The sequence below is a fragment of the Patella vulgata genome, chromosome 3 (assembly GCF_932274485.2).
Source record: "Patella vulgata chromosome 3, xgPatVulg1.2, whole genome shotgun sequence".
Classification (NCBI taxonomy): Eukaryota; Metazoa; Mollusca; class Gastropoda; family Patellidae; genus Patella; species Patella vulgata.
The window spans coordinates 50,427,489-50,450,543 of record NC_065881.2 but is presented as its reverse complement, the minus strand read 5'-3'; the positions used below and the strand labels follow the sequence as shown (position 1 = coordinate 50,450,543).

The window sequence follows — 23,055 nt, the reverse complement described above, 5'->3', positions numbered from 1 at the left end:
ATGGTAATTTGCGGCAGCCAGGAAATTATAGAATTTAATCGAATGTATCATATTATTACAGATATTTTACCCAAAGTAAAGAATGGTATGAAACCATATTTTCGACCAACATTAGAAGATTTTGATTGTCCATGTGATGAGTTAGCTGGTGTTATCCGAAGATGTTGGTCAGAAGATCCGACAGAAAGGCCAGATTTTCAGAGTTTAAAAAATATTATTAGAAAATTGAACAAGTAAGGACAAGTTGTTTATAGATCCAAGATTCGAGGATTGTTATTGTTTACTCAACACTAACTATATCAATATGTTTTCATTTGTTTTCTATCCTTCAACATTTAAAGTTTGTAAATGTGCATAATATGCATACATATAATCTAATTATTCCATAATAGCGGATAGAGTCGGTATACCGTACCATAGACAATGTTCGGTAAGCGCAGCTTTTGGAGTTCTTGGGGAGTGGACAATGAGTTTGCTTATATATTCATTTCCACCCAATACCCATGTATTCAAAACTAATTATTAAATTAACATTTCAAGTCAGTTTTGTCTAGTAATAATATGTTGACGTTAGCAAAGTATAATGGTCACTTGCTATACCAAACGATACGACACTATCTTACGTATTGTCATGTTGCAGAGACGGTGATAAAGGAGATATTTTAGATAATCTTTTATCTAGAATGGAACAATATGCTAATAATCTAGAAGCTTTAGTAGAAGAAAGAACTGGTGATTATCTGGAACAGAAGAAGAGAGCTGAAGACTTATTATATATGATGTTGCCAAAGTAAGTATATAGTTCGGATATAAAATATAATGGTATTCAGATATAAACACTACGAATGCCATAATATCGATTATTTCTGAAATTTATTTAATATTGACATACTGTGGTGTCTTCATAAATGAAAATTCTTGGTTCATTTGAATAAAATCCAGAATTTGAAATACTCTTATCTAGATGTTGCTACCAGGCTTAAAGAATCCATAACTTAATGGGCCGTGGGTGCGGTTGAATAATCGTGTCTGATACTCGATTAGCCTTTACAAGATGAAAAATTAATGAAAATCAGTCAGTCTAATTAGGAATATTTCATGATGGTATATTTGACAAGAACGAATATTCCTGTATCTTATATATTGGAAGGTCGTCGTTATCTTAAATTGTAACATGCTTAAGGGTGAATTAGACACTGTCTATTAGACAATAATACACCTTTGTATTAGTAATTTCTTTTAAAATTCTAAAATAGCATGTTATAATGTCGATAACACCCCTCTAAATGCGAAACAGGAAGTGTTTATCTCCTAAGCAGACATGTTATTCGCTTAGTCAATGATAATTTTGTCCGTTAAAGAGAGAGAGAGAGAGAGAGAGAGAGAGAGAGAGAGAGGGGGGTAGCGGTCATTCCGGGACTTCTAGTACAATTTTATTTTGATAATAAATTGTGCGCAGATGTGGGTGGAATCCGGAGAAACCGGAGAAAACCCATGAGGTACGAAAGGCGACCCTCCTCTTTGTCAGATACAAGCTTGAGATCGAAACCTCGCTGCTTGACTCAAAGACAGACCTTATGATCTAAATGCATGCAGAACTTAAATGAATAGCAGATGTTGTTGTAAATCAAGTCTATATATGTTTCAGTGGTAAGATTGTGAATTAACACTAAAACGAAGCTAATAAATGGGTAGAGATGTCCAATAAAGCTTTTACTTAAACACCTATAATATCAAGTAAATGTCCGTATTGACAAATGAAGTAGCTGTAATTGGCACCAGTCAAATCATTGATCTTATTCGATTATTTTCAGAAAAGTTGCAGGCCAGTTGATACAAGGAGAATCGATTAAAGCAGAATCCTATGAACACACGACTATATATTTCAGTGATATATGTGGCTTCACGGCTCTGTCAGCTGCCAGCACACCCATGGAGGTAATCTAACACACAATGATGAAAAATTAAACATACAGCATCTTCAATATACAAGCGTATTAAATACGCATTACTTTTGCAACCAATCCTAGTTAAACCGAACGCTAGAAATCATTTGTTTCTTTCAAATTTGTATGTACCATGTTGTTGAATTATGCCTAATTCGCATTGATTTCACTGAGCGAATAATTATTCTTGCCTTACGATTTTGCTAATTTGAATGCTTAATTATTTTATATAACTTTTATTTTCAGGTGGTGAATCTCCTCAATGATTTATACACTTCATTCGACTCCATTATAGAGAATTTTGATGTTTATAAAGCAAGTAAACCAGTTATTTCTAACATTACTTTTGTTAATTATAGGCTGGAATAACTTTTCACTGAAATCCAAATCAATTCGCCCTGTTTAAGCCCTCTAAAAATGTTTGCTCAGATAAGAAAATATTGTGTTTTTTTGTATAAACATATTTTATTCAAACAACATGAATAGGATTGGGTAACAGGCATAGCCTATGTGAAAACCATCTCCCTGTATACAGTATAATTTACAATAATAAAGTATTTACATATATACAAGATATTTACAGTACATGTAATTATATTATATAAAAAATGAAAAACTTGTAGTAAAATATCTATTAAATTAGGGAATTTTAAAGAGAATTGAAAATAATAATTTTTAGAATCGTTGAGAAAGGTTAAAAAACTCATGTACGGTCTTAAAAATGGTAATGTTTTCAGCAACGGAAAGATTATTTGATCCAAATAACAGATGATTGCCATTTCTGTATTCGAGAGGCAAAGTGTTTATCGTTCTGCGGCGTGCATCTGAGTGGTTTGTACATATGAAAAGAAAATGTTTAATATCTTCAAATGGATGACCACAAATACAAGCTGGATCATCTGATATATGTCTCAAAAAGAAGTGGCCTTTAAGATCGCTACATCGGAGTCGGAATTTTGAATGAGTAATTTCGTTTTTTCGCGAACCCAAAAAATAATATATCGGAATGTTTGTGTCATTTTTGGAAAGTTTTTGTTTAAAGCCAGATAGTGATGTTGTTCTACGAACCGAGGTGTCTAACTGGTTCCATTCCCTGATGGAGGACGGTATAAATGTATTAGAAAAGAGATGTGTTCGGGATTTAAATTCCGTAAAATCATTATGATTCCTTAATGAATATGGTAATGTTGGAGATTTTTCAAAAAGATTTAAAAGGTATTTGGGAACAATATTATTGAAGACTTTGTACATAAGATGCAATTTGTGACGTTTCCGTCTCTCCATCAAAGGAATAAAACCAGTTTCTCTGTACAGTGATTCGTGATTGGTTCCTTTTACCGCCCCGCAAATAGTCCTAAGTGCATCAAGTTGAAGGCTTTCTAATTTATTAGCTAGTACATTTGAACAACCGTCCCAAATAATATCCGCGCAGTCAAAATGAGGCAAAATAAAGGAAGTGTAAATTGTAGAGTTTTCCGCTTTAGTCTGTATTTTAGCGATTTTAGACAATTTGTCAATTTTGAAATTTTCTTACATAAATTCTCAAGATGGACATTCCATTTTCCATTACTTTGAAAAATTAAACCAACACAAGTCTGTGTTGTGCCAAAGAACAAAGGTGGATTAGTTGTTTGTGATTTTGTGCTTATGGTCATTGTTTCCGTTTTTAGAGGGTTAAAGGTTACCAACCACAAGTCTGCCCAGTCATTTATTTTCTTTAAATCATTATTCAGAATATCCGAACTTGTACTAGGGTCATCCATTTTTACAAATAGTGAAGTGTCGTCTGCAAATAGTCTAACATTGGAATCAAGGTTGTTCACAATATCATTAATATAAATTAAAAACAATAGCGGTCTCAAAACAGATCCTTGTGGTACACCAGCATGGATGGTTCTTGGATCAGAAGATAGGCCTTCTAAAACAACTGATTGTTGTCTATTACAAAGATAATTTTTAAACCATTCTAAGAGGCTACCCCTGATCCCAGCTCCATCCAGCTTCCAAGAAAGTCCGGCGTGCCAGACTTTGTCGAACGCTTTGCTGATGTCACAAAAAACAACTCGAGTAGAAGAATGTTGGTCAATGGCTTGACAAAACATATGTGTTAGTTCTATTAGTTGAAAGATGGCGGAGTCACCACGAAGAAAACCACTTTGAAAAGACGGTTGTTAGTATTTTGTTCCCTCTCAAAAAGTTAAAGACATGTTTGTATATAAGTATCATTATGTTTAGATTGTTCAACAAAAAAGTTATTCAGTGCGTTTGCCTTGTCTTGCGGTGTGAATAAAGTGTTGTTATTTACAATTAAGGGTGGTGTGTCTTGTTTAGTGCAGCCTTGGGTTTTTACAAATGAATTAACAATTTTCCACCAGCTTTTATTGCCAAACTGCGATTTGTCATTTATCTTTTCATCTAAGTTATCATAATATGCTTGTTTTGCTTGTCTAATCAAATTTATATATTGGTTCCGAATGTTCCTAAAAGATTGCCATTGATTGTCATAATTGGTGCTGGTGGCACGTTTATGAATTATATTCTTTTTCCTTCTAATTTTCCGAATTTCGCTTGTCATCCAAGGTTTGTCGTTCGGTCTAATGGTTACTACTCTATTTGGGATATTTCTTTTAGCTAAATTGATTAATTCACTTGTAAATTTCCTACTCGAGTCATCAATGTCGTCATTGATTGTTACATCTAGATATGAATAAGTTGGCCTTTAATTATAATGTATATGGTCTAATTTTAAGATCAGGCAAGAATGTGCATCTGAGTGTACTGTGTCTTTATTTGAGCATGCAATTATCCTGCCACACAAACCGAATAGATAATTGGTGAGAATAGCGTACCTCAACATGACACAAGACAGGAAATATTCAGGATAAAATGATGCCATTTGTATGGATTTTTCGTCTTTAATGAAAATATTTACCCTGTCGATCTCCAAGTAGATTATCTAAGATACGTTGAATAATCGTTTTATTTCATTTTTGCTTTAAAGGTAGAAACAATAGGTGATGCTTACATGGTAGTATCAGGTCTTCCGGTTAGAAATGGAAACCTTCACGCTAGAGAGATTGCCCGGATGTCCTTAGCATTGCTCAATACAGTCTTGTCTTTCCGAATACGTCACAGACCCGACGACAAACTTAAACTGCGAATAGGACTTCATACAGGTAAGATATTGAAAATAAGCAATTTCAATTTTCACACATTATTATAATATACGTCATCACTTAGTGCTTTAGTGACCTAGAACACACACTGAAATGATATGACATGATCTAACCAAAGGATAGGTGTTCGGATAAAATTGCAGTTGAAATAGATTTATAAGTTGTCTATATACATCTGGCGGTATTTTTTCGTAGATGTGCATAGTAGTTATATCTCGTAATCAAACTGTCATGACGCCATCATAGGTTGATATATTCGGTTCATATCAACCTGTCATGATGTCATCATAGGTTTATATTCGGTTCATATCAACCTGTCATGACGTCATATCAGCTTGATATATTCGGTTCATATCAACCGCTGATGACGTTGATGATCAAAATAATACAAATAACACAGAAATAATTTTTTTATTCTTTTGACAATTAACATTTTTATGATACAGTTTGTAGCATTCAGCACCGAATTAGATGGTGTACTTATCGGCATATTTAGATCGGTTATCCATGTCTAAGATATCTTTCAGGATGTTCTTTTCGTCCAAATTTCGATTATTTCTTCACAAACTCCAAAACTTGAAAGTATTTATAGCCCAAGAGTTCCTTTGTAAAGTATTTTAGGTACAGTCCACTTAAAACAGTCGGTCAAATCCTTCTCTGAACATACCGAAAACCTTCAAGGTTCACTGTCAGAATTATCTGAAAAGATTGCCTTTTGATCCAAATTTTCTTCATCCTTTTGACTAGCAACTAGCAGATCCTCGTCAGAATTTGCATTCACATCTATTCCAACGCCAATCTGTTGACTAAAAAAGATTGATTATTCGTCTGATAGCTATCCATTTTGTTTTTGTTTTCAATTCTATTGAAACTTACTCCAAAACGGCGACAGTCGTTGAGTATAAACACGTGATTAGTTCGGTAATTTTCGTTATTTGGCGGAAACTATCGAGCAATTATTCAATCATTGTTGACTTTTAATTGAAGGGTCCATTTAATTTAAGAGTGATTAAAATTATGAAGTTGTATATGTCTGATATAAACCTTCCCTCCCTTGGATTGATATGAAAGAGAACATATCAACCTCGGATAGGTTTATATCCTATACATATTGAATGCCGGGTGTATGAAGGAATGGGACTACTGCGTTCAATCTGACGCGTGTATGGGTCAACTTGTGTCAAGTGGTATCGTGGGTTTTCTCCGCTTTCTCCCCGTTTTCTCCCACCACTAAAGAACCCGACGAGCAAGCGTAATAAATATATGCCGGTTTGTGTTGAGTGGGCGTTAAACCCTTTTCTCTTTTAGCGCGTTTTCTTTTATTGATGTAGCTGCCATCGCTTACTAAGCAATTACATAAAACTTGCCCTAAGCCTACCGGTCGAATTATTAAATGAAATGGGGTTTAACGTCCCACTGTTCTGCACAGACTAAATCGAATTATGACTCCTCCCGATAATATTGTAGTTATATTAATATACATTAAATGCAGTTATAATAAACATGCATTAAATGCAGCTATTTTAAATATACTACATGCAAAAGTATTAAGTATATATACATTAATACAGCAATATTACATATACATTAAATGCAGATACTAGAATTCCTGCAGTACTGAAGTTTACTTTATAATGTTATATTTCAGGTTCAGTGGTAGCTGGTGTTGTTGGTCATAAAATGCCTCGTTATTGTTTATTTGGTGATACTGTTAATACAGCTTCTAGAATGGAATCAAACGGATTACGTGAGTCATTCTAATCGCAGCCTATCATTAAAAGCCCCTTAAACTTTCACATGCTTGTTTAATGACCAGGAAAGCGTCCACAGTCTTTGCAGTTGGAGAACATACGGGACGAACATTAGCGTTCATTTTAAAAGTACCTTTGCCCCGATGTCCGGACAAAAATAGCATACATGAATATAATTTAAAAAATAACTGTATGTTTGTCTCAGAATAAAGTAGGTGCAAGCCCTACCTGATTCAAATTTAATGTTTAAATCAAAAGAATAAATATCATATCGTTTATAATAAAACGGCAGAGGACAGCTTTATTCTACTCACCATGTTGAAAAAATATACTTAGTCGGTTACTGAATTGTTATATCTCTAAGCTAGTAAAATCGATTGTCTAAGAAATATAAAGTGTTTCTCTGGGATTTATCCTCCCCAAAACCATGATGTAATTATTTCTGTCTTTAAACTTATGCAAGCGGAATATGAATGACGATTTCCATTTAGTTTATGCTCCAGTGTTGAATTATGGCCGCATTATCTTAACGCTGGGAGCGCCCGGACGGTCTACAAAACAATTCAATCTTCTATACCAGCTGTATGTGACATCTTAAGTCAATCAAGTTCACGACTCTAAGTCCAATTCTTTTTAATTTCTTTCTTATATCCCTACAAGTGGAAAATAGATATATACTTGTATATTCTCCCCTCGACATGTTAGTTGCTACTCCCATTCTAATAAGATATTTACTCCAAACTAATAAATCAAATTGTTTACCCTTTTTAGCACAACGAATACACGTTAGTCCACAGTGTAAAGAAGTTCTGGACACGTTTAATATATTCGAACTGGAGTTAAGAGGTCCCGTTGAGATGAAGGTAACTAAAACCAATTATTTGAATTTGATTAAACACTAAACTTTAATCTAGCTATTATAGATTCCACGGACACAGCGGGGTCACGGGTGTCAAACGGTTAGGGACTGGGGCTCTAGAATGTCGGTAGAGAAAAATCATTGAAAATAGGTAGCGCTGCCGGATAGGACAAAAACCTTGAAAGTTCGAATTTGAAGGTTTGGCGGATTGTACAAAAAACCTTACAAATCAACCGAATAATAGTCCGAGAATGACCAAGAATGTTAAAAGGTACATTAACATTTTCAGGCAATTAAAGATTAACATATCAATGGAAATGCCTTGAAGGGAAGAGTATCTTGTCGAAAAATGTAGATCTACCGTACGCATTTAAATCTTGATAGTTGGAATTCTTGTACTACAGACTTAACCATATTGAATAAAGATTATTCTCAATATAACGATAAAACATTCATTTGGTATTCGAACAACGGCAATACAACTATCCATCATGTCGTTGACAGTGTATGAAAATGTCTTGCCCCAGGCCATGTTTGTGCAATAAATGATGTATGTTTTCATGTTTTCTTTAGGGTAAAGGATCCATCATCACCCACTGGTTGGTTGGAGAAAGAGAAGCTCCCAGTCGATAATATAGAATAGATTAGTTTAATATTTAACAACTATATCATCCGTTCATTTACATCGTAGAATCGCCATTCCTTTTTTTGTAAAAGATCTGTGCCAATTTTTCTTAACTTCCCACGGTACATATCAGTCATCATGACAATACAAAACCAAACTAACCTATAAAAGATAACAATCTTAACCAGAGGACAACAGATTCCGACGTTTTGGAGAAAATAAGGCGACAGAATAGATGCTTTATTTTTAAATCTGTACTGTTGTTTATTAATTTTAAAATTTGTTTTTGTTGTTTTATAAGATTTCATAACAGCCTTATGAATGATACACTATATAATCAGGAACTGATATCCATTTCTAGGAGGTGGTCGCTTTTAAAAGTTGTATTTCTGTTTTATATTTCACAATCTGATTGAAATACAGATCTATTATTCGTTTGTAATACTTTCGATGACCTCCACAACACGAATTGAAGATCTAATCGGTTATAGTTCGTTCGTTCCTGGAGGTTTACGTCCACTTCCACCAAGTCGGTTGTAGTTGTAGTTAGGGGTCATATACGAGCAATATTTGACCTTATAACGTCGGTCATGCGATTAACCAATCAGCTTTGATCTTCCAGGTGGTTATTCGGATATACCACTTTTTGTTTATCGCAGCGAATGTCTACGCACAGTTCCGAGCGCAACACAACAATAACTCTACTACACAGACCATTTGATTGGGTTACTTATCATATCCCTGTGTTGTGAAGACAAGTAAAACGAAATTTCGAACTATAAAAATTAAAACGAAATGGGACCCATGCTTTAATCAGATTGGATATTTCATGATAGCTTTAACCACATAATCCAGATATTACTGATCTCTGAATTAGTAACTATTTTGTTATTGTACCGGCCACACCCATGTTTGTAGTATTATATTAGTCAGACTTCTATTCATGTATACAAATTATGTTAATATTTATACTTTCTTATAAATTATATTGTAGATCATACGTATACCATACGTATGGGAATTGAAGAATAATAGATACTTTTGGCAATTGGGGGAATTTTTCCTATCTGTATCACGTATCATGTATCCGTATCGTCACGTGATACGTTGCGTCAATGTAGTTTTTAGAGTTTTGGCAGAATTTTCGCGCCGTGTACCTATAACTAGCTGAGCTGAGCTTAGTTCTATTATCAGCATGATGGCAGTTAGTGACTAGCCTACAAATTCCTGAAAGGAGTAAAGTCGCTCGACAGTCGCTGAGCTATTTAGTGTCGAATTTTATTAAAAATCTTCGACTTCGACTCGACAGCAATTTTTGGTTTCACTAATGTATCATTTTGGAAAGTATATACCACTTTTACAGATTTGCAAGGTCCCACTTCCCTAAATTTTACACGTAGATCAACCAGCATGCAGACAGACAGACGGGAAAATATGAAAATTCCGCGAAAAGCTCATCAAAAGTAATGAATAAATCCAGTCTTTACCATGGTTAAAATAAAATCAAAAATATACACATTCATAAACACGCTATGGCACAACATTTCAGCGTCGAATAGTAGCCAAAAAATACGGTAAAAAAACGACGATGTTATCCGAACCTTTTCCGTATGAAAGCTGTTTGATACGAGCTTCCATATCCGTGTGCCGTAGTATCACGTATGAGAAATACACACGCATTGATGACGCCACACGCAAAATCGATAGGGATACGCGATACGGACCAGGAATTTAAGCTTGCCAAAAGTCTGTTTAGGGATAATTATACTAATTATAATTTAGCATGATATATTTAGAAATTTATGTAGAAATATTCTCCCAAAATCAAGTATTTCATGCTTTCTATGTGTTGATATAACCCGGTTCCACAAGCTATTGATGTTAGAAAATTGTTTGTTGCTAGTTTTACTTTTTTGTGCATGTATATAACAAACCATTCCATAATATATATTATCATCAACATGCAACCCGTGATCACGAAACATACATTAGCCTGACGTATAATAAAACCCCAACAGGTTCCACTTGTATGAACCTCGAATTAACACTGATGTCTACCATTTTGCTAAAATATAAATTTAAAAATGGGATTAGCAGAATATGTTGATAGCTAATGAGATACTGAGTTTTGTTAAAGTTGTCCTGCACTTGTTAAAGGGCTTACCTAGAGAATCTCGATGCTAATCTAGAGAAATCTCGATGCCCACTTAATCCCTTCTACGACCATCATTAAATTATGGTAGCGATTGGGGTTGGAGGATAAGAATGCACACTGTCACCATTTGTTAAGATCTTCAAAATTTATTCAGCTTGTTTAATTTAAAACACATTTGATTATACCGATAAGACGTCACATCTGCCACTATTTTTTCCTTGTCTTTCATCGTACTTGTGACAATACATAAAGGCGAGTTGCCTATGGGTTTTTATCGTAGTTGTTTTTAATTTAGTTAATCAAAAAAAATATTTCTTTCTACAGAGAATTTGATCAAGAAGTATTACTTGCTCTCTATATATTATTTAGGGCATGACAAATGAATGTATTGTCAGTGTAGTGCCCGGTCTAAGATTACAAGATACCAAAGAATGTGCATATATTCCACTTTTACATCAGTAACCCCCAAATTCCCTAGTGAATTCCATTAAAAATATATTAGCATATTATGCGTATTGCTTATACTGAAATGAAAAGAAATATATATTGGGAAAGATCAAACAATTTTTCTTGCATTCATTTCTTAGTTATTTAAATTGAGGTCAGTGTTAATAGTTTATATGTTGATATTTCATATTGTACATAACGTTCATAATAATGTATAATCACTTTCGCAACTTTAGACATGTGCTTTGAAACACGTGTCTTAATTATCAGCCAAACTTTGGTAGCTTTTATGTTATAATGTAAATACACTTGTATATTTACCTTTAATGTCTTAAGACATATCGTTTTATCACAAATGTGAATTAGTTTTAAGAAATTATTTATAAAATTTTAATTATTTTTATTGCATGTAATGCATATCAAATAGATTACCATTAAGATATTGTTAGTTAATCAATGTCTGTTGTGTTAAATGTAGTTAAAATACAGATCTGAGTTTCGTTTCGTTTTTTTTTTTATATGTGGCGATCCTTTTTTCTGTGGCAATGAGAATATTAATCCGTTAGTAGCTTTGACCAATTATGAACATGAAAAATCTAGAACAATCACTGTCCAGATTAATTATACAAAGGAACGATTCTCAGATAGTATCCTTTTTTCGGTATTTTATAAGCACAAAAAATAATTAAACATGCATTATGCAAGAGCTAAATCTGTCTATTGCAGGTCTTTCTGTGGGTTTTAAAATTTTTTCTAAATTATTGATTAGACATTAACTTATCCAAACCATAATCAACTCTCGATAACATCTTTAGCCTGCGATATTTAATGGATTTGAATACATTTGGGATGGATAATTTAACGTATAACTGGATAATCGAGATTTTGTTATCATACCAACTTCAGTAATGACGTTCGAGACTAGCCGAAACTTCAGTTGGTAATATCTCCGTTCAGAGTCAAGCAATTTGACTGCAATGTTCAGCATATTTTGTTTTCATTATGTTCTTTATAACTATTATCAAATCTTATCTAATGCCCTTTAAGAGAGACCTTATTCAAACGTTATATATACCAATGGTTATTGTCCCACGTAATATTCTAGTTTTGAAACAAAAATTAAACACAACTTGTACAACATGGAATAAAACCGATTTAAATTTCGTTTGGTTTATTTTATACTTGCGATGTCTTTTTGAGATGTCTTGAGATGAAATATTTAACGAGTTCAGATGTTTTTAACCAGTGTCCTTACAATCATCTTATAAAGTGACGTTTGAATGGGGTTTGACGTCTACTCGACAAATTTCATTTCAATAATTTGCTTGCGCGTAAGAGTCTTTAGTATTGTTACACGGGTACGCGCTAACCATTCGGTCATCCAACACCCCTTGCATTGGAAACCCGATAGTCATCATGCTGGCAGTTTCCATATACATAAGTTATTCATTGATTTAAACAATACTTATTCAAATAAGATTGATATTTGCCGATACATACATTGTCATGGGTAAGGATTACAAGCCAAAGGCTTATATTAATTCGTCTCCTATTAATAAATATACTACAAACTACAGTTACGATATTATGTACACTTGATATACAAAACACATTTTGCACTGCGATAGTTTATATTTGCTATTAATCGTGCATGTAAATAATTTAATAGCCATTCATTGAAGACCAGTATCAGTTCCAGTTGAGGTGGGGACAATTTGGGCAGAAGTGATCGAGGCTATGAGCTATCTAGAAAAAGAAAACATTTTGAGAAACGAAATATGAACCAGAAAATACGACACAAATTTTGAACTATAAAACACGAAACGAAAAAGGATCTGTGTTTTAAGAAGTGTTTGTTATAATGTAAAGAGATTGGTCAGTCTATACACCCTTCAACTATTTAGGGATTGTTTTATTTATTATTATGTATATTATTGTAAAAGCTTATTAATTAATTAAATATATCCTCACCTTTTTCTACCGAGGATTATTTATTGGATAAATCCATATCTCTAGATTTATATTGGGAGGAGATAATGCCCCATCATCGGATTCAGTGACGATTTATTGAAATGAAATATAATCTCAGATGTAACGATTGAACTATTTAGACTGCCCTGTTAAAGCTTATGTTTACAATAGACTAAGTAAATCATTTAAGTAACTATTACTAATGTTAAAAAAGTTAAATCTTGTGTAAGCTGTATAAAGTGAAAATTAATAATGGATAGGTCCAGTCTAAAAGGGCTTTTTGTCTGTTTCAGGTTCACACGCGCTCTAAATTGTTCAATGATTTATTATTGGATATAGGTTAATTGGTTACGACATACCTATTTGTTGTAATAACATCTTCCGGTCAACATCAAAACTTAATTACATCCTAGCCTCTACAGTTGCTTTTATTGGCGGAAAGAGGGGATAGTTTACATTCAAGATTAATCCGCGCCACCAATGAAAAGTCAACACAGACAGACATTGACGTGTTGAACAAACATCCATACTATCTATAAATGTCGTAAAATACATTAATCTGGGTTCGAATCATACAATAATCTTATCAGGAATAGATTAGCAGCTCCCATCGTGTCCAAATTTTTATAATTGGAACGGAACAAATGTCAGTAAGAAACGACTAGCCGGTATCTGGGGAACATACTTGCTTTTATTACATCTGAAATGAGTTAGAGGGGAAGACGACTGTGTGGTAGATAAAGCAATTTAGCTTTCAATAAGAAAAAGTTGATAGATTTCCCACGATAATTCAAGCATACATACTACTGTTCATTGAATTCAGTCTTTGTGTCATGTTGAGAAACAAGAAACATAACAGACAAACAGCAAACTCTGGTTGGATCTACTAAAGGATTTAGCCTGTTTGTCGCTTGGGCAAAAGAAAAAGCAAAGATTGTTTGGGGATATTAAGACTTTTTTAATTTTTAATTAAAATGGCTAAAACGTAGTGAGATACCTGGCACTGTTGCGTTCGGTTAGAAATGCCTAATGGCTAAAACCATGGGCCGTATATACGGTCCATGCTAAAACGTAGTGACATACCTGGCACTGTTGCGTTCGGTTAGAAATCCCTAGTGAAGGAACATTCACCCGTTGGTTTTGTGGCAGAAATACTTATTAGGGTTTCACACTGAAGATTGTGTGAAACATCACCTTTTTGTTTAGGCCGTAGCGCCGCTGTCTGGGCAAAATTCCCCCCATAGCGCACTGTATAACGAATGCCCGTCAGTGTCGACAAATTTGGATGTTAAATCCCATTCTATTTCTATACATTTGAAGAACACCTAATACAACTACTGAAAAACAAAGCGTCATTTGATTATGCTTTGCGAGATGGGTATAATTTTACGTCCTTCATAGTGTACTGTCAACACCTTCAGTAGTCAGAAGAAATCAAACCATGATCGTATGACTTTTGTCAATTACAGTCATTCGAACTGCCACACATTTTGTCATCTCAAAACTTACATTGATACATGCCAGATCATCAACTTGTATTGGTTGTTAAAATTGTGTTCCTATTACAAGAACATTTTGGGGGAAGCAATTATTATTAGAAATTCCACAGTTTAATTCAACAGTCACTATTCTGTAAAAGAGTTCCATGCAACTAATCACAATATTCCGACGTCCACTAAGCTCCAAAATGTCATTTAGAGACTGGGATCACCGGAAAGGACAAGTGATCCAACAATGTTTCGATTTCTCAAGTATATCACATAAAAACATTAATATATCATCACTGTAGACTCTTGTTTAAATATTGCACAAACATGTTAGATATTTTATTGGCATCATCAACAGGGTGCATCTTGCTGTATGTAATAAACTGTCGTCGGTATCTTTGTAGTTCTGCTAAACTGAAATTTCTATTAAATTGTATCTTTGTATCATGAAGGAAAATATTAGTACATGTATATGCTACTGTTCATATGTTACTAAATGAAATATATACATGTATATTCAAAATCCGATTGCTTGTCATTTACGATTTCTCGCTTTCCATCAATTGAAGTTGATGAATTGGACAATCGTGCAACAGCAAGTGGACTGTCCATATCAGAAAATTCACCCTGACCGTCCGCCGGTGTTTGATATAGTATGCACTACATGAGAAAGAGACGATTTAAACAGGTGGCATGTAATTTCGGTACTAACATATTGTATACCTTTATTTCAATAATACCCTTGTTTGCATGGGGCCATTAACAGTTGAAGGAATCTGCAAAACCCTATGCAAAGCCACGAGGCCTGGCATGCGACCTTACTCATAGTTACAAATACGCAGAATATCAATTCTACAACATATGAATCGATGACACCTTGTGATCTATAGCTCGCACATTACAACACCTGGACATGGACATAATAAACTTGAAACATCGGATTGGATTTAAAAAATCTGCAATGATCAGACACTTGTATGGTACAGTGATCAATATATTTTACATTTATCCTGAACAAATAGTGTATATATGCCAAACAGTGGGAGAAAACCATCTTACAAACCATGAAACTAGTGAGGTTGGGCAGGTAATCCCACACACATCCAATAATCCATAACACTTCTCCTTGCCATATACAGTCGCGGAATCGGGAATCGACCCCCTGACGTTCTTGTTGACCTGCCTATATTGATAGTTCTAGGTCTATTTGTAACCAGTATTAAAGGATACAGTATCTGTTGCACCTGTTATTGATATAGAATCACCTACTACACTTAACTTCTGATTACTCATAATATCCTGTAATAAAAAAAAACCAGTCATAGTGTGTCAATATTCAGTTTACCCAATTATAGTCCTGTCTTTTCCACAGATTTGTCTTATCTGTTTTGTTTGCCGGCACTAAAATTACTAACCGGTCTCAAACACTCAGACTGTATATTCTATAATAATTATAAACTGGTAGGTGAGATGAACTGGTCTCGAACAGCCAGACTATATTGTATATTCACTATATAGTCAGGCGGTTTTATGAGTTGAAACGGCTACGCCTTTTCAACTTTTTACATTAATGAGTTTCAATGAATAAATCTTCTAATATTGATGAACTAGAGTCTGAAACCGTATATAAAACTATATACACAGCAACAAAACAACCGCGAAAATGGACTGAATGAATGAAAAATATACACTTTAAAGTGCATACATTATACACAGCTGTTATTTTTGGCAATGTCCCATTAAGAAAGTAATGATTTAGATGTCAATAACTCAATGCAAAATCTTATAATTCTACTCACATTTACTATTTCTTGTGTTCTTTTGTCAAGTTCATAAAGGAAATTTGTAGAAGATAGTGGTTGCTGAAAAAAAACCAATGTTTAAAACATGAACTGACCGCTAAAGATTATATTACATAATATGTACGCAGGGTTCCAATCGTTTTGTATTGTTGTAGGGTGACCCGTGCATCCAAAATTTTTCGTACAGAAAGTTGGTCTCGACACAGCGAATGTACACGCTTCAGTGGCTTGATCCGAAGTGATTTCTCGCTTACTACGCAGTAAAATAATATTCAGCCGTAGAGTCTATGATACTATAAATAGCCATCGCACGTGCAATTCTCTACACATCTATCAACTGTTACAGCCGTAAAAAATCTATTGTTGACGATTCTGAATAGCAGTAATATTTAGCTTATTGGTTATTACAGAAGCTTTAGAAATTACGTTCGTTTTATTTTTTAAATTGCTTAAATTATCATTAACTGTACCGTTACGGGTGGCATCTTTTGGTTTAGTACAAATAATATCTCTGAAATTACTTGCGTTGGGCAAGATTGGCAAGAACATGATACTAGCAGTAGTTTCATTTCACTTTTACAAAGTTCTTAAAACAATTGTTGAGTTGTCTAACGTGCGTGTTTCTAAATTCAATTTCTTGTTCCAGCTTTCTCCTATGTTTCGTAAAAAGTAGTCTTGATTATCCCGGCCTGTCAATCAAACGTAGAATGGTCATTTGACTGGTTAAGCGAGACTACTTTCAAAACAAGGGCACGTAACCTATTTTTTACTTATAGCCCGTTCAGACGCTTAAGTTGAACTGGTTTAAAAACCCCGGGGATCGTTAAACCAGTTTAACTTAAGCGTCTGAACGCACATGTGGGGCAAATAAACCAGTTTAAAAAACCCAGCTCGCGACCTGTCTTCGAGAAGGCTTTTTATTTTAAACTGGTTCATCTTAGCCGTCTGAACGGGTTGGCTTAAAAACCCCATCTCCAGCTTGCTTTGAGCATGCGCAGTACGCAGTAAGTTACATTCCTGTGAAAATATCGGGGTCAGACTGTGCCAATGTTATCTAAAGCGTGCGAGAACCGAATAAAGAATATGATGCTACCCATGCGCAATTAACTCTAACCTCCGACCGAAGAGGTCAAAATAGTTAAACTGGTTTGGCTTATAGTACGTGTGAACGCAACACGATGCTGTCTTAAAAACCCCAGCGATTATGAACTGGTTTAAAAATAAGCGTCTTAACGGGCTATTACATGTTCTCGGATGTTACGGCGGACACTCTTAACCATCTTTCAGTGTATTATATTTATGGATGATTAAATGGTCATAGCTTATTAAGTACACCATGACCGTTTATTTATTGACTATAAATGTTTGAAACTGATTTAAGGCGTGGGTTATATATAAATATTGTGGTGTAATTGTCGAGATATTTGGAGATATTTATTTATGGTGGGGGCACCCTACTTGTTGATCACGTAATTACCAACCCCATGCCAACATATAATTTCTTTAGGTTCTTACACACTGTGTGGACATATTCGGTGGGGGAGGTTTTCTTTTTAGAACAGCATCACAGATATTTTTACAGGGTAATGTATCTTCACTTTGAACTGTTATCAATGGACTGTCCCATCTATTGGTAGATATAGGCTCTTCAAATCTCTGTACTAAACCTTCAAATCTGTAAATAACAATTCTAATAAGGTATTGGCTATTAACGTGAAAATATAAATAAGACAATTGAATTCACATATTGAAACTTATGAACTGTAATGCAGTTAGTTTAGTTTAAAGTCTCTGAGCCCATGCCTTGCAAAATACAATATTGGAAAAACGGAATCACTAGAAGGAATATCAGTCGAAATACGGTTCAATTCAATTCAGTATTTATAAAGATATGATGAATTGAAACGCCGGCATAATCTGAAAAAGGCATTAGGCCTACCCGGATATGGTCAAAAACAACACCACATAATATATTTTTCGCTAAAATATTTGTTACGTCATTCAAGTATTATCGCTTTTACGGGTAGACCTACAATCGTATGATCGACAATGCGGAATTTAACATTTCTGTATGTTTTTTTCTGTGTGTTTTTACTGTTATTGAGGTGTCTTATTGAGGTGGATAAATACATACATATTTGTTTCATATTTTTCTGATTTATCTCTATCTTCATTCAGTTTAGCTGCCTTCTCTGGACTTATATCACATAACACCTGTATGGTAAATTTTTAAAAATAATTATTGGTCACAAATTCTGTTTAGAAGGACAAAGAGTAAGTTTATACAAAGATACACAAAGGGGAAATAACTCCAATGTGAAATAAATAGGATGACGTCGAAATCAAGAAGAACGATATTAATAATTGTAGGCCGGTTGGGAACTGGGAAGGTTCGCGAATTTCCGGAGTCCACAATGGCCGCTTTATATAAATGAGTATTTTGGGGAATACTAACCCCAACCCTCTGAGAAGACTGAACCTGGATCCAATTTACCCCTCTTAAAAGAGATTTGCATCTCACAATAAAGAATAATGAGATAGAATTGCTACATAGAGACTAATTACAATTTGTTGCTACCGAGATGGTGAAAATTGAGCGTAGGTTCAAACCAGGGACCCCTTGGTTAGTGAGTCGGCGACTTACTCCCTGGACCTCCATTGCTGAGGCCTATAATTTTAGCTTAATTTAATAATCAGGTTTTAAAAAAATGTTGACTTAAATTGTTTACTTACAATCTGATTAAAATACAGATCTATATTTAGTTTCGTTTTTTTATACTTTCGATGGCCTCTACTACATAAAATGTTACCAGTTGTAGTAGGATGGTGTGTCAGGGGGTCATACAAAAGGCTTTTGACCCTATGCCGTCAGACATTTGATTAACCAGTCAGCGTTGGTGTTTCTAGTAGGATACCCAAGAATTCGCTGCAACTGACCGTTTCATTGGCTAACCAATACTAGCGTAGTAAAGACAAGTAAGACAAAATTTTAAGCTATAAAAAACGAAAGAAATAAGATCTGTGTTTTAATCAGATTGGTTTACTTACAACACAATGTGGAGTTTGGCAGGATTTTGTTACACAGTATAATTCATATCGAAAACCTACAAAAATAACAAACATTATAGATGTGGACTTTTCTACCCTTTATTAGCTCCCCAGCAACAAAGTCATCCATATACTAATTCTAAAATAATTGTCAACAAATTCCACAAAGCTAGTTTTAGAAAGATATATTATGAATTATGTACTAAGCTTTAAAAGCAAAATTAATGTGGATGTGAAAATAACTATGGGAAACTCACTCGCAATTAGGGGGATCACCTGGCTAAGTGGGTAAGAAGATGACTCGCTAGCCTGGAGGTCGGGTGTTCGATCCCTGCATTGGCCGAGAAAGTTCATCCAGATTTTCCGACGTGGTTCCCCCTTGTCAGTGATGCAGGACGGAGGGCCTGACAAGGACAGCTGTCTAGTCCTTCGGATGAGACGAAAAACAGAGGTCCCGTGTATACATTGGGATGCACGTAAAAGATCCTTTGGCAGTTGGAATTCGATATAAGAGTAGGCGGTAGTGCCGCTGCCCGGGCAAAATTTCCCTCATAGCACACTGTATGGCGTATGCCCGTCTTCATTAGCCCAGCATAGGAGCAGAGCAGTAGGACGTTAAACCCCATTTCATTTTCATTTCATTTCACTCGCAATTATTGAGTTGTTTTAAAAATTCCATTGTTAACTTTGTCCGGTATGAGGTTCACAAAGTAAATGGGGTTAACAAGTATTAATGGTCAATGTGACCACAGACATAATTTACGACCCGAAAATGTTCAAATTCGAGTTCTTATGCCACATGAGCAATCTCAACCGGTTTCAAAAATAGTCTCGGTGTCGCAAAGATTTCGTAACTCTACGATTTGTAAATGAAAAATTCTTAAATTTTGACAGAATCACTCCTAGGGTCCAAATACCACCTAGTCTATACCATTTCATCTCATGCATCGAGTTCACGAGCTTGAAGTGTAAATTCCATTGTTAACTTTGTCCGGTATGAGGTTCCCAAAGTTAATGGGGTTAACAAGTATTAATGGTCAATGTGACCACAGACATAATTTACGACCCGAAAATGTTCAAATTCGAGTTCTTATGCCACATGAGCAATCTCAACCGGTTTCAAAAATAGTCTCGGTGTCGCAAAGATTTCGTAACTCTACGATTTGTAAATGAAAAATTCTTAAATTTTGACAGAATCACCCCTAGGGTCCAAATACCACCTAGTCTATACCATTTCATCTCATGCATCGAGTTCACGAGCTTGAAGTGTAAAAAAATGACCGGAAATATATACCGGCAAACGCATTCAAAATTTACGATACGAAAATGTGGAAAATCGGTAAGGTTCTTCTTAATACCCTAATGAACAAGCCCATAGAATTTTTTAAAAATTCTACACAAGATCTTGTCCTGAAAGAGCTGTTACCTTTAGTTATCATTTTTTATACACGTCCACTCACTCACCTTTTATGTAATTAAGTGAATCAAGAATTACAAAATCATCCTTGTTAAGTAACCTCTGTACTGCAGATTTCAGATTGCCCCTGGATATCTTTTCTTTCTGTGAATCTGTAACAATAAACAAAACTGGAATTTAATGGAACGTGCAAACAGAAAATATCATTATTTATCACAGAATAACACGTTCTACAGTAGATGTGTGATAACTTTCACAGTCTACTTTTACATCTATACCAACGAATTATATTTATTTATTTGTTCGTGTAAGAAAGGGTTGGGTGAATAATAAAATATTCTACTCTGTTTTTATATATATATATATATATATATATATATATATATATATATATATCAAAAAAGTCTCGTGGGAGATTCTCTACATAGCTCAATCCCACTCTGTAAATACTTGCAGCCACGGCGTCTCAGAGAGTAGGACGATGTCTTACTAATTCGACCCCGGTGTTGGATGAGAAATGTTTTTGGGATTTTACAGTATGGTTACCCCATGTCAGTGATGCAGGAAGGATGGGCCTTAGAGAAAACAGCGCTCGGGGGTTTGGGTGGGACCAAACGAAACAGGGATGGTAGGCCTATACGTTGGTGTGTACGCAAAAGAACCCTAGACACAGTTAAAATTCGATTAAGAGTAAGTGGAAACTCTGCTTTTCTAGAAAACTTTTCCTGCATGACATATTCCGTCTTTATTAGAGCTGTTGGTGCAGAAACGTAGTACGATAAGCCCATTTCATTTTATTTCTATAATATATGACAATTCTACTCCTATTCCACAACCAGTCCGTATAAATGCATGAAATTGGAATTATTAGGGGGAGCTTAAGATCAGCACTATTCAATAGTGAAACGTACAAACTACCTTACTTAATGATAGCAGTACTAATCTGCGGCTGATTAAAGTGGTCAGTTGTACATTAATACTAATTCGCCACTCAATATTCACTGAACAAACGTGAAATACTCGCCAGAATAAACATCATTCTTTAGAGTAGCCGGATCATCTGTCACTACGTGCACGGAGCGACTTGGCTCGTTTTCACATAAATATTCCTTTAATTCATTTGTTCTCTTGGTTTTACCACTGCACGGTAATCCACATATTATCACTAACGGCATTTTAAACAGTAATTAGTTGGCTAATGTTAGTTGAACATAAAATAACCACACGTGGATTGTAATCTATATAGACATGTTCATCCAGTGATCTCGAGAGTTTGTAGACTGATGACTTGACCCATTTGCTCGCGGCACAAATAACATTACGGATCGGTTTATGACTACAGACAGTATACTGTGTTTATTTTAATATGATCAAATAATCGAAGGCTTATAGTATAGTATATTCCGTGATATCCCATTCGGCGTCTTTAAACAATGTCTGCATAGTCCCTTATATTAACAATGATAATATTCTGTCGACGATTTAGGTTATTCTAAAAATGAGAGGGGTGAGGCGGGGGTCTAAAGATTAGAAATTTGACTCTTTGGATGATGTGAACCGCACACCTTCCACAGATTCCCAATAATATTTCCTAGGTTGCATTACATTATAGGCTGATAAATGAATTGGCGTGCGCGATTAGTTGGGGGGGGGGTAGGGGGGTGCGCCAGTGAGGAGATTTTGGATCGAACCATGTAGGCCCTACTGCAGTGCAATATCCATTATATGACGCTGGCTTGTGTATATTTTCACAATTAACGTGGAATATGTTTGCTGTTAAACTTTTGTAATCTTTATGCTGTCTGGCCGTAGAAACAGAATTGGTCATACTAAACAAATTTGACATTGGGGGAAGTGGACCCATCCGTCCGTCGGCCCACCCGCCTGTCCGCTCTGTATACAACAGAAATACACAAACAAAGCTGTGGACTATTATAATCGGTTCGTACGACTGTATATCCGTTCGTCAGACTTTTCGGAGCACTATAACTCTTCTTCTAATCGCGGTGGAATATTTAAATGAAATGGGATTTAACTCGTCCTACTTTTATGCACACCAACTGAGCTAATGAAGCCTGGCTTAAAATTAATATATGACATTTTGCCCTGACACCGGCGCTACGAGCCATTTTATTTCGAGTTCAAATTCTGAAGGTCCTTTAACGTGCATATGACAATGTGTACACGGGATCTGTGTATCGCATCATCCGAACGACTAGACAATGTCCTTGCTAGGCCCTCAAGCTGAACGATGATAAAACCGAGTATCTTTTAATTAGCTCACCAACAGTTCAAGCAAAAATTTCAGATAATATTGATATTTCTATCGGCGACATTTTTGTAGAGCCAGTAAAAATTGCTAGAAACATTG

At 35.0% G+C, this 23,055-nt stretch overlaps 2 protein-coding genes across 3 annotated transcripts in view; one reads left to right on the top strand and one right to left on the bottom strand.

Annotated features, from left to right (window-relative positions):
• Nucleotides 1-12,939, top strand: part of LOC126815553 (atrial natriuretic peptide receptor 1) — a 145,678-nt gene extending 132,739 nt beyond the window's left edge. For both annotated transcript variants that reach the window (XM_056099768.1, XM_056099767.1), the window contains 8 exons: nucleotides 62-233; nucleotides 641-790; nucleotides 1,815-1,938; nucleotides 2,193-2,261; nucleotides 4,948-5,122; nucleotides 6,771-6,869; nucleotides 7,645-7,736; nucleotides 8,306-12,939. In XM_056099768.1, coding sequence (XP_055955743.1) covers nucleotides 62-233; nucleotides 641-790; nucleotides 1,815-1,938; nucleotides 2,193-2,261; nucleotides 4,948-5,122; nucleotides 6,771-6,869; nucleotides 7,645-7,736; nucleotides 8,306-8,365 — 941 coding nt within the window. In that variant the 3' untranslated portion in view covers nucleotides 8,366-12,939. The remainder of the gene's footprint in view (nucleotides 1-61; nucleotides 234-640; nucleotides 791-1,814; nucleotides 1,939-2,192; nucleotides 2,262-4,947; nucleotides 5,123-6,770; nucleotides 6,870-7,644; nucleotides 7,737-8,305) is intronic.
• Nucleotides 12,940-13,503: 564 nt separating this feature from the next.
• LOC126815561 (protein KTI12 homolog) lies at nucleotides 13,504-21,974 on the bottom strand. The gene is made up of 8 exons (XM_050541276.2): nucleotides 21,709-21,974; nucleotides 20,732-20,836; nucleotides 19,268-19,323; nucleotides 18,354-18,433; nucleotides 17,735-17,894; nucleotides 16,217-16,279; nucleotides 15,648-15,716; nucleotides 13,504-14,854 (listed from the first exon to the last, which is right to left on the bottom strand). The coding sequence occupies exons 1-8, from the start codon at nucleotides 21,857-21,859 to the stop codon at nucleotides 14,711-14,713; spliced, it is 828 nt and encodes a 275-aa protein (XP_050397233.1). The 5' UTR covers nucleotides 21,860-21,974; the 3' UTR covers nucleotides 13,504-14,710.
• Nucleotides 21,975-23,055: the final 1,081 nt, after the last annotated feature.